Here is a 15,236-nt window from a genome sequence, read left to right as displayed (position 1 = left end):
ATTTACACCGCCCCAGGCGTAACGAGGAGAAATGTTTACATTCCTCCTCATTGTTTCCTCCTTCCATGTGTGCTGCTTTCTGCAGCACACACAGAACAAGGAAAACACCTCTTGTGATTTTTTTCAGTCATGCCAACAACACAGACACACTTGCACCATGGTGCAAGCGAGCCTGCGTTGGTGCTCGGCTGCAATTTGTGCGACAGCACTGCCTGAAAGGACAGGAATGCATTGTATTTTGTAGATGCAGTGCATTCCTGCACCTTCAAAATTGGCATAGGGCAGCACAGCAAAATGACTTTGTAGATAAAGCCCTTAATGTGTTTTTGTTTATTGTTGATGGGGGGCTGCCGCACTCACTGCAGCCCATACATTAAAAAAAAAAAAAGCTTGTGGTACCCCTGCCCATTCTAGGGTCACCACCAACATCAAAAAAGTATTATAAAAAAAGCCCTTGCAGGGCTTTAAGGGGTACTCCACAGCTATAGCAGTGAATGTGAAAAGAGCAGCTACTCTACTCATTTCCCATTCACTTTTTCTACCTACCTTTTCATTTGAGGGGGGCATGTGGCCCTTTTCACTGAGCCATTTCATAACACCAGGAACCCCATCACCTGGAGTAATCCCTTTTATTTGTATGCGGGGGCCTATGGCACCGTCCCCGAGCCATCAAAGATCCTGGGGACACCATTCCCAGTGCTGACATTTATTTATTTGGGGACAGGGGGCATGCAACCCTCATTCAAGCCATTTAAGGGTACTAGGGACACCATCATCCAGTGCTGATTATTCTTTTGAAGAGAGATTGTAGGGCCCCAGTGCTTGAGCCACCCAAGGGTCACGGGGACCCCTCCTTCGGGAATGATTATTCTTTTAAAGAGGAGGTGGGTGTAGGACACACTCCCCAAACTTCCGAAGGGCCCTCCGGATCCCATCCCCTGCAGCCAATCTTTGTTTTTTGGGCAGAAGGGCATGGTCCCCTGCACCCCAGAGCCTCTAAGGACACGAGGGCCCTATGCCCTGCAGCTTAATTATTTATTTTGGGGAGGGGACTCCCCTCCCTGAGTTATCAAGTGGCCTGAAGACCTCCTCCCCTGGGGCCCAATGGCTGCAGTGTCCCCGGAACCCTATCCACTAGGACACTGCAGTTCCCTGATGGCAAGAGCATGGGCAGAAGGAAATTCAATTCCCTGACTACACTCTTGCAGGTAGGAAACATAGGTTTTCTCCCGCCTGGCGGGAGCAGACAAAAGCTGCTCCTGTCAGGACAGAGTAAACAGATGTAGCTGGCTCCTGCCACACCTTGAAGAGTGCAGATAGCAGAGATGTCAGGGACTGCATAGCCCCCTCCAGTCTCAAAGTTATTAAAAAGTGTGGGTGTCCGGAGTGACTGGGACACCCATAACAAAATGTAAAATAAAGTAATAATAAAGCAAGGAGTGCTCCATAATGCCTGCGAGGGCTTTGTATTTATATTAAATATGCGCCATGTGGGGATAGGGGGTTGGTTACCCACAGGGGCACAGCGATGGACATCTTACTTTACATTAAAAAAACATAGGAATTCAGTAAAGAAAAAAAAATGTTAAAGTGACGTTTTACTTAAGAATTGTAACACTATTCTAGACAATAGGCTTGACAGGTCAGCAAACTCTAGGTCAGTGGGCACTCCAAAGTCTCAGCAGTATCTAAAATTAATGATGAAGGATTTTTGCTTGTGCGATTTGTGGAGGCAGAGAGCAGGGCAAATGCAGGAATTTTCATTTCGTAATCAAAAGTATGGTCATGTATTGCGGATCGATTACTTTTTAGTGGATTTTACCATTTGTGATTTGGTAGAGACTATAACTTATTCACCCACCCATCTATCAGACCACGCTGCAGTGACATTAAGATTGAGCTGCCCCCCTCCGAGGTGAGTGGGGTGAGATGGACTTTTGATCGGACCCTTTTAATGGAGGATGAGATCATTCGTAGCCTTCGGAAGGAGACTGAGGATTTTTTTTAGAGTGAATCAAGGTTCAACATCAGGAGCGGTAGTATGGGATACTTTCAAGGCAGTAATAAGGGGAAAAATTACAAGTCTTGTGAGTTATAGGAACAAGATATATAGAGAAGAAGTGAAATATCTAGAACAGCAAATTGCGTTATATAATACTTATTACGATAGGGGCGGAGATGAGATATATTTGAAGAATAAGATCTCCCAGCTAAAATTACAGTTGGAATCTATTTTACAAGCTAGGATTGCTAAGCGACGGGAGGCAAGAGAGCAAATTCATTTTGAATATGGAGAAAATATGGGAAAATTACTAGCTTGGAAGTGTAAAAAGGATCAGGTGCGTAGTATGGTCAAGGAACTGGTGGATACTCAGTCAGGGGTTAGTGTTACATCTTCGGAGGCTATAGGGGAGGTTTTCTATAAGTTCTTTTCAGAACTTTATTCGGAGGAGAGGGAGGTCAGCGAGGAGATGATTGGGGAGTGGTTGGAAAATGAGATGCCCCCCGCTTGTTGCAGTGTAAACAGAATGATTTGTCTAGACCTATCAAGGAGGGCGAAATAAGAGCAGCATTATGAGCAAGTAAAAATGGTAAGGCCCTAGGTCCGGATGGAATCCCGGTCTAGTTTTACAAAGTTTTGGGGGACTCTATAGTCCCTTTTTTCTTGCAATTGTTCTCAGAGATTTTTGAGGGTGGAGGCGCCCTGCCGGCTTCATGGTATGAGGCTACTATCTCGCTCGTTTTAAAGCCTGGTAAATCTTCATCGAAGTGCGACTCTTATAGACATATTTCTTTGTTAAATAGTGACTGGAAGCTCTTTGTTAAGATATTGGCGAACAGGTTAAGTACGGTGGTGAGTGACTTGGTTCATCCTGATCAGAGAGGATTCATTCGGAATAGATTCTTATATGAGCAGACATTTAATTTAATGGGGGCCATTGACTTAGCTACTACTTATCAGGATCCCTTGGCAGTTATAGCAGTAGATGAAAAGAAAGCTTTTGATAGAGTAAATTGGAAATATCTATATAGGGTTCTTGACCGCTGTAATTTGGGGGATAGGTTTTGTCATCTAATTCAATCAATTAGAAGATAGTTTGGTAAGGAATCATGCACAATTACAAAAAGTCTCGAAATGGTATTGGGGAATGATGGATGTCCTTGAGGGTGACTGTACATTACCAGTTGACCTTTGGGGGGAAGAGTTCCCTCTTGGGCAGGTGCAGGTATGGTGGGAATCATCAATGCGAGGAGTATTTAAAATCGTTAAACCGGCTTCACTGAGGAGAAATCATCTTTATACGTTGCATAGAGCCTTCTTCTCTCCTAATAGGCTTTCCAAGATGAGGGGAGGCGAGGAAGTGTTATGTGCAAAATGTGGCTTGTCAGGTGCTTCTGATATTCATGTGTTTTTGGACTCCCCAGGGGTGTTTTGTTTTTGGCGGGAAGTGTGTATATCTCTTTCGGCTATTATTCGGCAAAATGTCTATCCAACCCTATCTTTAGTTATTTTTTTGGTACAGGAAGGGGATGAAATCATCAATAAAGATATTAGAATAATACTGTTCTATGCAATACTCTTGGCTAGGGGGGAAATCTGCAGGAAGGGGATGGTTTCCTCCTCCCCTTCGAATATAGACTGGCTTAATGCTTTGATGGCTACCTCAAGATTGGATGTGGGAGCGAGTAAATTAAATAAGGAAAGGAAAATAAAGATCTGGTCAAGTTTATGGGAGTGGAAGGACACTGTAGTATAAGGAATTACGTATTTATGAATAACTTTTGTCCTATGATTATGAACTTAGTTACTCTTGCGTCATTGACATCGACTCTGGTTGAGGTCTGAATGAGAGAGCTCTGTTGTCCCTGGCATCAGTCATCTCCATGTGTGGCGAACATTACATGGGTAATATGGAGTGGTTTGAAGGCCAGAGTGTATGAGGACAAAAAAAAAAAGAATTGTAACACTAGCTTACTTTACATTAAAAGAGAGGAATCCTCTTAACAGAGGGTAAAATGACGTTATAGTTAAGCAGAAATATCAGTAATGACGTAACTATAACTTGTATACTCGTCATGCACTGTTAATTACCTTACATATTACATCACTAATGACAAGTTCTATGACATCATTGATAACATCACTGCAACACCTAAAACAAAATCATTCCCAACAACACTGTGCATTGCGGGGGTGTGAGCTATAGTTATTTGAGATAATTCTAACTGTTGAATTTCAGTGGTTTTCACCTAACTATAACGTCACTTTAATCTTTGACATAACATATATATATATATATATATATATATATATATATATATATATATTACCTAGTGGCGGTCACCAGTTACAGAGTTACAGTCAGGACCTAGTTTCTATAGAAAAAGCTTTTTATTTATTTGCCTATATCTTTGGCGCCGGTTGATTGATGAATCTTCAAAAAAATTTACAAAAAAAACGAGGCTCACTTCAGCTGCTGTCTGGAAAGTTTTGGGGTGACCCATCAAGCGGAGGCCGAGATAAAGGGGGTCCCAAAACGCATTTTCTCCATGTTAATTTCTATAGAGATTTTGAACCGGAATAGAGGTTGAACCATTGGACGGAATTACACCAAATTTGGCAGAAAGCTAGCTCTGGGTCCATAAAGAGCCCTTTTGTTATCTGGTACACATCTGTTCAGTAGTTTTTGAATTACTAAAGAAAAAACTAATTTGTATATATAAGGATGCAAAGGCTCCGTGAACCCTTCCGATCTCGTGCTGAGATCTGACTGGCTGCCAACACTTCAACAAGAAGTGCTGGCAGCCATCTTGGGACTCGGCTTCAGCCGAGCCCCAGATAAAAATATAAAAAATACGAAAAGGGGCCAAGGTAAAGACACCCTGGCCCCTTAGCTCTAGTGCTGGGGTCCCAGAGGGACCCCCTCCCCCGTGGCAAAAAGGACTTTAAAAAAAAATGGTGTGAATTTGAATCTGCAGCAATTTTTATTTTCAAACAGTACGGTCTCCCACGCTTGTTTTAATAAATCCCCCAGGTGGGCCAGGTGCCAGGGGCATATGTTAAATAAAGGAGGGGCGCACTTTGGCCCCCTCCTACAGCATTTTTATACCCCAGGGACCACCACCTCCTCTGGGCAAATCATAAAAATAATGCAGCGGGAGCCCTAGTGCCTCCCCCCACCCCCACAGCCCCGGGGACCGTCACCTCCCCAGGACTATTTATTTTAAGTATAGTAGAGGGTGGTCCTGTGGACCCCCCTGAGCCGAGGGGACGTTAACTCCCCATGGCAATTCATTTCACATTAAGGAGGGGCCGTATGGCCCCAACGCAGCCCTGGAGGCAGCCACCTCCCTGGGGCAAAGATTAAGCTTGGAGGGGGGCTGCCCTGAGGATCCCTAGGGTCATCTCCTGTTATGCCCCAGGATGCCCACCCCTCATGACATAGCCGTTTGCTCTGACTTGGTGGGAGCTTTGACAGCTCCCGCCAAGACAGAGTAAACACTCTGATCCCAACAAGCGAGAGATGTCAATCAGCAGAGATGCTGGCAGGAAAACAGAGGAAACTATTGCTGTCACAGATAGGGAGCTGCATGTTTAGCAGGAGGTGGGGAGCCAGCTGAACTGCGAGGGCCTTGAGGCTCCCCCCATGGTCCCATTGCACCCAGGACAAATGGCCAGGCCCCGGGGGATGGGGTCCCCAAGGCTGAGATCGGCCCGGGAATGGGGGCTGCGCCCCCACCATTGAGTTGTAGTTGGTCCTGGGGAATGGGTTCCCCGAGCCGAAATCAGCCGGAGGAGGAGGGCTGCATTGCCCCCTCCACCATACTGGCCATTAACCCAATGAGGTAGCACTTACTAACTAACCAGTAGATAGTGCTCCTGTTGGATAGACATTTCGTGCAAAACTGTGGACTCTTGTTGGACAAACGAGCAGGTGAGCTTCTTTTCTGGCCTTGATGCTTATTTCACAGAAATTAAACCTCAACAGGAAGCACTTACAAATATAAATGTAGCAGAAGCCCCAGTTGATGCTACATTTCTGGAAAGGTCAAATGATCCTAACTCCTGGGCTTGGCGAATACAAAGAAAGTATATTTACTCTGCGAATCCATGTTGAAAAATAAGATGAAATCCTTTGTGGAGGTAAATGCATCCTTCATCGATTGTTGCCCAATCAGACACTCTCACACCCGCTCAGACACTCTCACAGCCACTCTCACACCCAGAAACACCCTCTCACACCTATTCTCACACCTAGAGAGACAGGCCCTGTGGCCAACTCCCAAAGGCTGTGTGCAGCGTGGGGTTGGGTGGTTAGGAGAGTTGGCCGCAGGAACTAGTCACAGGGCCTGTCTCTCTGGGTGTGAGAATAAGTGTGAGAGTGTGCCTCTGGGTGTGAGAGTGGCTGTGAGAGTGTTTCGTGGCCTAAGGTAACTATAACTTGCATCCTTGCTATGCACTACTAATTACCCCAGATATTACAGCACTCATTACAACTTTTATAATGTAAATAAAAATATCAATGAAACATTAGAAGTCAAATTATTGAAGAAAAAATGGTGTATGGGGTGCAAGTTATAGTCACCTTAGGCCCCAGTGATAGTTACTTGAAATAACTATAACTGCTGAATTTCTCTGGTTGTGTGCAAGTAAATTCAGAACCTAACTTTAACATCTCTGTAACCTTTGTTTTTTTTTAAGTGAATAGATAGAGATAGATAGATAGATAGATAGATAGATAGATAGATAGATAGATAGATAGATAGATAGATAGATAGATAGATAGATAGATAGATAGTCCATTTAACCTGTGATTTGTGTGTGTGTGTAAGGTTAAAATTTGACATTACAGGTAGGTGAAACTCTCAATCATAATGTCATGTTTTAAAGATAAAAAAATCTCAAATGAAATTCACCAGTTATAGTTTACTGAGCTAACTATAACTTCCCCCCCACCATGCACTGCTTATTATCTCACATATTACATCACTCATGACATGTTCAATGACATCATTGTTGACATCACGGATAACATACCTACTCTTGTCTCGTTGATTGTCCACAAGAGATTGTCTATCTGTAAAAGCTTTGCTACAGAGCAAAGGTTGGCGTAGTAGGTGCTTGCGCTCCTAAGGGTCCTTGAGTGTCTGAAGGGAATGGTCTGTGCATGAAAAGTAGTACATGAGTCAAGACTCTATGCGCCAGGTAGTTGTCCATCTATGCGTATATGCTTGCCTCTAAGATAAGGGGTTTCTGAACAATGTTTAATACAGGGTAAAGGCTATATGTAGTAGGGCCTTCATCACGTCTTGGAGCGGTCTTGAGTGCATAGAGGGTGTGAGGTCTCCTGGAAGCAGTTCTGCACAGGGCAAAAACTGTTCGTAACAGGTACTTTCCCACCAATGTGTGGTTCATTAGGAGACACTGAAGCCTCATCATATGTCATTGAACATATCATGTGTAATGTCATATGTGAGGTCATAAGCAATGAATGGCGGGGCTAAGGTTATAGTTACCTCAGTGAACTATAAGTGGTGAATGTCAGTGTTTATTTGCATTTAAAACGTGACACTATGACTGAGAGTTTCACCTAACTATAACGTTACTTTAACTTTTCATTTTTTTCAGTGAATGTCGACAGTTTTTTTAAGGTAAGGTTTGATATTATTAGCATGCCTAAATATAACATCACTTTAACCATTGTTTTTTTAGTGCATTTCTGGGTTTTGTTTAACATAAAGATTGTGTTACCATGTCTAATTATATCCTCTCTTTAATCTTTGTTTTTTCAGTGAATGTTTTTTTTTTTTAACATGAAGTAAGATCTTATTGCCATGGCTAATGCCTGCTGCTCATTTATCTGCCTGTGCCCAAAGCTTTGCACAGAAGCCCGTGGCTGGTGCAATTAAATGACGGAATACCTAACACCATGGCTGTATAGTCTTGAATATGCCTAAAGCCTCTTTAATCCACTACCAGACACTCCCTGACCTTTTATCCCACTCTTGCAGGTTTCTGCTTTCTCCCTTTATGTTGTTTTTTTCTGTCTTTCTCTTCTTTCGTCTTTCAGCTTTGTTTTTCCATCTCTTGCTAATTGCCTGATGCAGAAAAATAAGTGCTGATCCCCAAAAATTAGCAATCTCTGGCTCAAATTAAGCAGCAGTCACAAACCTCTTCCACAGTTTTAGGACTTCCTTGACTGCTTCCAAGTTCTGCACCACGTACGTGTGTAGTCTGGCTGTTTTACTGACATGTTCAGACTTCCAGTTGTGTTCTGTCTCGTGGAGCCCTCTCCAGGCTGGGCTCCTGTGGCTAGCAGGTCAGACAGCCTCTACCGCTTCCTTCTGACTGGGGGTCTGTGGCCAGGTCTTGTCCTTCAGTCTGCAGGCTAACAGACTTCCCAACATGAAGTTTGCCACTGTACTCTCTCCTAAGCTCCTACCTCAGATTCCACCAGTGATAATAAACCAGCAAATGTTGGGAGATGGCCTTATCCTAATCTGACCCCACTCGACTCTCCCCAGGGTACTATAGTTTTCTTACTTACAGCCCAAACTCTGCAAATGAGTAGTCATTTGGAAGCTTTTCCAACTATCACAACTCTTAGTACAAGGAGGGATACCCCCGAAGGAAGGCCATGTATAATCGTACCCTCCTATGTTAAACCAAAGCTATTCAGTTTCACCATTCATGAATCCAGGCTCTACAGAACACCACCCCAATGCTATATAACTTGAATCCACTAATTCATACAATAAACCATTAGCAAGGAGGTGCCAGGCTATGCTACCCTTTGGGATCCAGACTCACAAAGAGGTAGGACGTGGCCTCTTCACCCCAATGCTCGGCATTGATGCATCAGTTCAAAAGAGATGAGGATGTGCACCGACAGCTGCGAAACTAAATACAGCACTTTTACATGCAACTACGAGCACTCGTGTGGTGAATCCTATACACTCTATTCACGTTTTAGCAGAAGCACATGCAATTAGAAAATGTTTAGCAAATTATCAATGTGCAATCAGAATACTAAAAGTTCAGTTTAAAGAATCAGGCAGGGGGTCACGCTAAAAGGGATGTGATTTCTATCAGCAACACGTTTTGGAGCAATTCAGCATAGTATGGGAGGCTTGTAATGGGTCTGAAATTATCTGTTTATGTGGGTCACTAACTTGTTTCTTTAACAGTGGTCGAACATGTTCAAGGGGGCAAAACTCCCCACTTTTCCACCTGCACTTTCCCAACTCAGGCTCACCATCACTCAGCCCTAACTCAGTCATCTGCCCATATGCACCCCTCACTCATCCACGTGCTCCATCACTCTTCTCCCACTCATCTGCAAGCACCACCACCCCACTGTCCCACTCATCTCCACGTGTGCTCACTCAACCGTAATTTACCCACACCACTCCCCCTCGCCTATGCGCATGGGTCATGACTTTCCCATCTCATTTATTAAGCAGCATAACTCGGACCACCTGTTCATCTAGTCCCTAACTCAATCGCGCAACCTGTCTTTTTGGACCTACTCCACTCACTCTTTCTTAGAGATAATAAATTGTATTTTAGTTTTTATATAGCGCTCCATATCCTGTTGACAGGTGTTGAGGCGCTGCAGAGAAGTGCTTGTTTGGCAGTGTTGTATTTGTTGTGATCGTAAGTGAGAAGCTTTTTGGGTCCATGCGTGAGTGCACTGAGAGGTGATCTTGTCTTGGGATGCAGGGTCTAGCTGTGTGGCGGAGGTGTGAGAGATAGGCGCGCAAAAACGCGCAGGCTGGACGTATTGTCTAATTAAGGAAAGTAAACAAAATATGTTTGTGTTCCCCATCTGCTCCCGCCGGGTTCCCTCCCCAGACGACGGTATGTGAAACTGAAAAAAACTAGTTTGGACGGTACCCGCTCCGTTTCTTGTGAACACCCCGAGCCGCACATGGTGTTCGTTGATGTGGACTCATCCTATGTGTGTGGGAAGCCAGAGCTCGCCCAGGGAGGGCGCTGAATAGATGCCAGAGCCGGTAGTCGCTCAGTCCTCCCGGGACCCCTTTAGCCGCCTGGTGCCGGGTTTAAATGGGCCAAGTTAGGAGAGGCGACAGGAGAGGCAGCAAAGCCTGTGACTGTGACTCGTGATGGTCTGAGCCCCAACGCCAAGGGACCCCCATCCCATATACACACCCCTCCCCACACCCCAAGGGCAACACTCCTCCACAGGGAGCGCCTCCACGGGAATCATTAGCACCTGGGTCCCAGGCACGGGAGGAGATCTGGGCAGAAGGGGAGGGCAGGTGAATCCCGGGGAGAGAAAGTGAAGGAGGGAGAGAAAGTGAGGGGCAGGAAGCGCAGAAGAGAGAAAAGAGAGCGCGAGAGAGCGCGGCGAGAAGAAGCCGGGCAGAGAGCATGGGCAAAAGTTCTCTGCTGAGAGTAAAGGGGCAAGCGGAGGAGTGAGAGGGGGAGAAGGGTGGGATACGGGGGAGGTGTGTGCAGGTCAAGCCCCCGGGCCGGAGGGCACCGCAGCCGGCGGAGGAGGGCAGGGGGCGGAGGGAGGGAGCACGGGGTGTCAGAGCCGGACCTGGAGGCAGAGAGAGGTCGATACTCCGGGATCAATATCAGCCTGCTCGGCAGCGGCAGGATGTCTGCTCTAGAGGCGACGGGGAGCGCCTGCTCTTCCTGCCGGGGGTGGCGAGGCTCAGCCCGGCGGGGACTGAGCGACAGCGGCGCCGGTCGGTGAGTGGAGCGGGCGAGTCTGGGCGCCGGGGGCCGACTTCAAGGACCCCGCTGCAGGAGCCCGGGGACGCACGGAGCCGCCCGCAGGAGCACTTCACAGGGACCCAGTTCAGAGCACGAGGAACGAGCGGCGAAAGCGTGCAGTGCAGGAGCAGATGGAACCAGGTGCAGACGGGGCAGGGAGCCCGATCGAGGGGCAGGACAAGTAGGGCAAGGAGCCCACTGCCGACTCCCCGGACAGGACTCTGGCACTAAACCAGATACAGCGCCAGAAAAGGGGTCAAACGCCCCATTTGTTCTTTGCGTAAAGCTAACTCGGAGTCTTTACTGGAGTGTAGACTTGGGCAGATCTTTGACGCTACCAGGGGCCGGACACACACATTTTGGCTACACTGAGGCTCTCCCAGGAAAAAGGGCACACGGATTTTGGTTGAACTGCGACTATCAGGGCGCATGGATATTGGTTGTACTTGGACACCCTTCCAGGGACAGGACGCTTGGATGTTGGGTGTACTTTGAGCCTCTTTCCAGTGGCCACCACACTGGCATCATCGGCACAGGAACCCCTTTCTTCTTGGGCAGGGCACACTGACCCCGGCCGGTCCTGGGACGCCCTCCTGCGGGGCGCTGGGGCGGCCCCTCCTGGTTCAGGGTGCACGGATCCCCGACATGCCCGCCGTCAAGAAAGAGCGTCTGGACCGGGAGGACCTGGCATTGGCCGTCTTTAACCAACACCTGGTGGACACTCTGCCCGATTACCTGGCGCCATTGGCTGCTGCCATTCCCGTGGTTACGCCGCACCCTCCTGGGGGCTTCGAGCCCCCGCTGTTCCATCCCTATTTGGGCCTGGCGCCCCCGCTGCCCCCCGAGGACCTGGTGCTGGAGCGCTTCTCCTCGTTGCCCGACTTCCAGCCCTTCCTGGACAGCGGGGAGCCCTGCATCGAGGTGGAGTGCGGAGAGAACAAGGCGCTTCTCTACATCCACAAGCTGTGTCAGGGCAGCAAGGGGCCCTCCATCCGCTACCGGGGCGAGTGGCTCACCCCCAACGAGTTCCAGTTTGTGAGCGGCCGGGAGACGGCAAAGGACTGGAAGCGCAGCATCAGGCACAAAGGTGAGGGGGCGTAGGACCCACCTGAGGTCAGGTGTTTGAGAATCACACTGGGGCAGGGTGGACCCACATGGGATGGTGGTGGGGGACAGGGGTAACCCTACACAAAGCAACCCCTACATGTGGGAGGGACACAAATTAACCGCTAGTAGAGAGGCAGGGAAACCCCCACCGGTGGACGGGGACCCTCTACTGAAAATCAGATTGGAACTTCCCGAAGCGGGAGAGGAAGATAACCTCTATCCGAGAGACAGGATGTAACTTCCGGAAGGGGGATAGGGAACCCCTCAACCCCACCTCCTCTCCCTCCACGCAGTAGAGGGACAGGTGGAAACTGCCAGAAGTGGGCAGGGGGAATCCCCGAAGATGGGACAGGGAAACCCCACTGGACGGGGACCCCCTCTTATGGGGAACAGAAGATAGTCACCTGAAGGGCACCCAAGAAACATGCTTTGGGGCCCTCGTAGCATAAACAGGCCACATGCGAGGTGCTCAGAGACGCTTGCAGTACAAAGGGGCCATAAGGAAAGTATAGGGATAGCCTCTGCGTGTTAAGGTGCCATATGGGCAGTATAGACACAGCCCCTCGGGATAAAGGTGCCATGTGGGCAGTACTGCCGCAACCTCTTGGCATAAAGGTGCCATGTGGCCAGTAAAGTCAGAGCCTCTTGGTATATTGGTGCTATGCAGGCAGTACAGTGAGAGCCTCTTGGTATGAAGGCGCCATGCGGGCAGTACAGGAAGAGTCTCTTGGTATAAAGGTGCCAGCGGGAAGTACAGACAGAGCATTGTGTTGTAAAGTGTTTATGGGCAGTACAGGCAGGAACTTTCAGAGTAAGGTGCCAAATAGGCAGTTCAGGTGTAACGAAGAAAGCACTGGGAGAGCCTCGTTATAAAAACGTGCCGCGTGGGCAGTACAAGGAGAGCCTCGTGGGTACTGGTGTAAGGAGGGACATACTAGGAGACCCCTCCGTGCCCTCGTGGTGTGAAGGTGCCATGTGGGCACTACAGGGCCCACGTGGGAAGTACCGGGAAAGCCTCGCAGTATAAAAGTGTTGTGTGGAAAGTCTGGAGAACTAATGATATAAAGTAGCCCTTTGCAGTAAGGGCCCCGCGTGGAAAGTACAGTGTGAGAGTCGTGGTATCGAAGCGCCATATGGGGAGTACAGACAGGCCACAGAAAGTGTCAGGCAATCTGTCGGCAGGAGGCACGTATGTGGGTCAGGTGTGGACGTATTCTGTGGTCCTCTGTAATGCACAAAGTCGTTCAATGTACCCCCCCCCCCCCGCCACCACCCCGCACACACACACGTGCGCTGTTCTCCAATTCTCCCTCACAAATAAACAACATAGAAAGGCTGGGGTAGAGGCCTGCCTTGTTGCTTCATGAACCTACGTGGGCGGGTTGTGCCCTGCTTCAAGGGGGTGAGTGCCAGGCTGGTGCTGCGAGAAGCCTGGACACATCTCATTTTGTGGGCAGACCGGACACCGAAGCCAGTCTTGCAGCATCCTGGCTCAGCTGTGGGGAAGGGGCAGTGACTGCTGATTACCTCTCAGTTCCTGACTCTACAGCCTTCTGTCGGCACTAGGCAGTAAGCTGGCTCCTGCCTCTGTGCTATGTAAATGCCGAGGTGGTGGCTGGGGACCTGCACGTGGCCAGCTCGAGAATAGAAGAAACACACAAGGAAGGAGAGTCCCTGGGAGGTTTGGTAGATCTTCCTGCTCAAAGCTCAGGAGCTCACATAAGCAGAGCCTTACCCTCCCGCCAGTGTAGCTCACATATGGAGAGATTTCAGTGTCCCTAGACATTAGGCGCTCCTACCTCAGACCTGCAGGTTTCAGAGGGTGAGACGTCACTCCCCTCCTAGAAAGTGATGTGCTCACGTGAGCTTAGGGTACATCTCATTCCTTCCTATTACGCAAGGACCTCATACAGGGGAATGCTCCTTACTGCTTCTGAAATCTGAGGCACTCATTTTAATGAGAGTGTCTCGCTTCTTCTCACACCTGAGAAGCTCCTACAGGTGAGACCCTCTGATGCCTTCCAACATAGCAGCTTGTGATGGTGACACCAGCTGACTTCTTCCCAGACCTGAGGCGCTCATAGTGCTGAGATCATCTCACTTCCTCACAAGACTAAGGAGTTCACACTGGTGAGACCACGTTGCTATTTCCCAGACACGAGGGGCTAGTTCACATTAGTGAGACCACCTCACTGCTTCTATCATCTGAGGATCTCATTCTGATGGAAACTTCTTGCCTGTTCTCTCCCAGAGGAGCTCACACAGGCGAGACCCTCTAACATCTCCCCACATGTCAGAAGGTTGTCTGGCGAAACCACCTGACTCCTTTCCCCACCTGATGGCACCATCTTACTGCTTCCAGGACTGAGGGGCTCACACTGGTGAGACCAAGTCACTTCTTTCCAGACACAAAGAGATAGCTCTGTGCGGTGAGGCAATCCCGCTGCTTTCGAGTCTGAAACGGTCGTACCAGTGAGACCATGTCACTACATCCCAGAAGCGAGGAGCTAGCTCACAGTGGTGAGATTATCTCACTCTTCCCAGGACTTACTTTCATCACTTGTAGCTACTTGTAGCAGCATTGTCTATCTTAACCCATCAGTAACTTCCATGTAACACAATATTGTCCATGTAAAGCGCTCTAAGCACCTTTGGGTAACTTGAGAGCTATATAAATATGCATAAATAAGTACAATATAATGTGACAAATCCTCAGAAACGAGGAGTTAGACCATGTCATTTTTCCCAGCTCAAAGAAGTTCAATTTTTTTAGACCATCTCACTCCCTTTCACAGGTGACTCACACTGGTAAGACCATCTCTCACTTTCCCTAGGGGTTGAAGTTCATGGGACATGTGTCTCCTCCGCGTGTATGGCTTTAGAACTGAGATTGTGCCCACAGATAACTGAGGGTCATAGTTAGGTCTGTCTAGGGGATGTGCTCTGTCCGGCCAGAAGTCGGAGTGGTGTGGTAAGTGTGGCGGAGATTGTTGGGGGTCCTATCAATGTGTTTTTGGGGATTGTTTTGGATGACCTTAGGGGTGTGGCTAATTTGCTCTGGCTGACTGTGGAGGTCACAATATCAGCAGGGTTTTTTAATGCCTCCACCAATCTCCCCCTTCAAAATTCACATCAACCCACAAGAAGTGGATGGCTGAAGGCAAATCTCCCACTCCTCTCTACAAATCTTCTTAAAAGTGCTCCCAGACCTTCATGTGTGAACTGTTGTTGTCTCTGTTCCGCTCTTACAACAGTGCTCGAGGATACTGTATGGCACAGCCAGTCAAGCTCCGTTTGGCTCTTGCTGGTCTATCAAGGGGAGTCTTCCCACATTTGTGGTTAACGTTGGGGAAGGGTGGATGGTCTATCCATCGTCATGGGG

The 15,236-nt window shown here is 48.2% G+C and overlaps 1 protein-coding gene across 4 annotated transcripts in view; it reads left to right on the top strand.

Annotated features, from left to right (window-relative positions):
- The first annotated feature begins 10,045 nt into the window (after positions 1-10,045).
- Positions 10,046-15,236, top strand: part of SAMD11 (sterile alpha motif domain containing 11) — a 215,997-nt gene continuing 210,806 nt past the window's right edge. The window contains exon 1 of one of the 4 annotated variants that reach the window (XM_069241127.1): positions 10,046-11,834. In XM_069241127.1, the coding sequence (XP_069097228.1) occupies positions 11,393-11,834 (442 nt within the window). In that variant the 5' untranslated portion in view covers positions 10,046-11,392. The remainder of the gene's footprint in view (positions 11,835-15,236) is intronic. The other 3 variants (XM_069241126.1, XM_069241125.1, XM_069241128.1) reach the window with 3 other exon arrangements.

This window comes from Pleurodeles waltl, chromosome 6 (assembly GCF_031143425.1).
Source record: "Pleurodeles waltl isolate 20211129_DDA chromosome 6, aPleWal1.hap1.20221129, whole genome shotgun sequence".
Classification (NCBI taxonomy): domain Eukaryota; kingdom Metazoa; phylum Chordata; class Amphibia; order Caudata; family Salamandridae; genus Pleurodeles; species Pleurodeles waltl.
The sequence above is the reverse complement of the archived record's forward strand: the minus strand, read 5'-3'. Positions and strand labels throughout refer to the sequence as shown.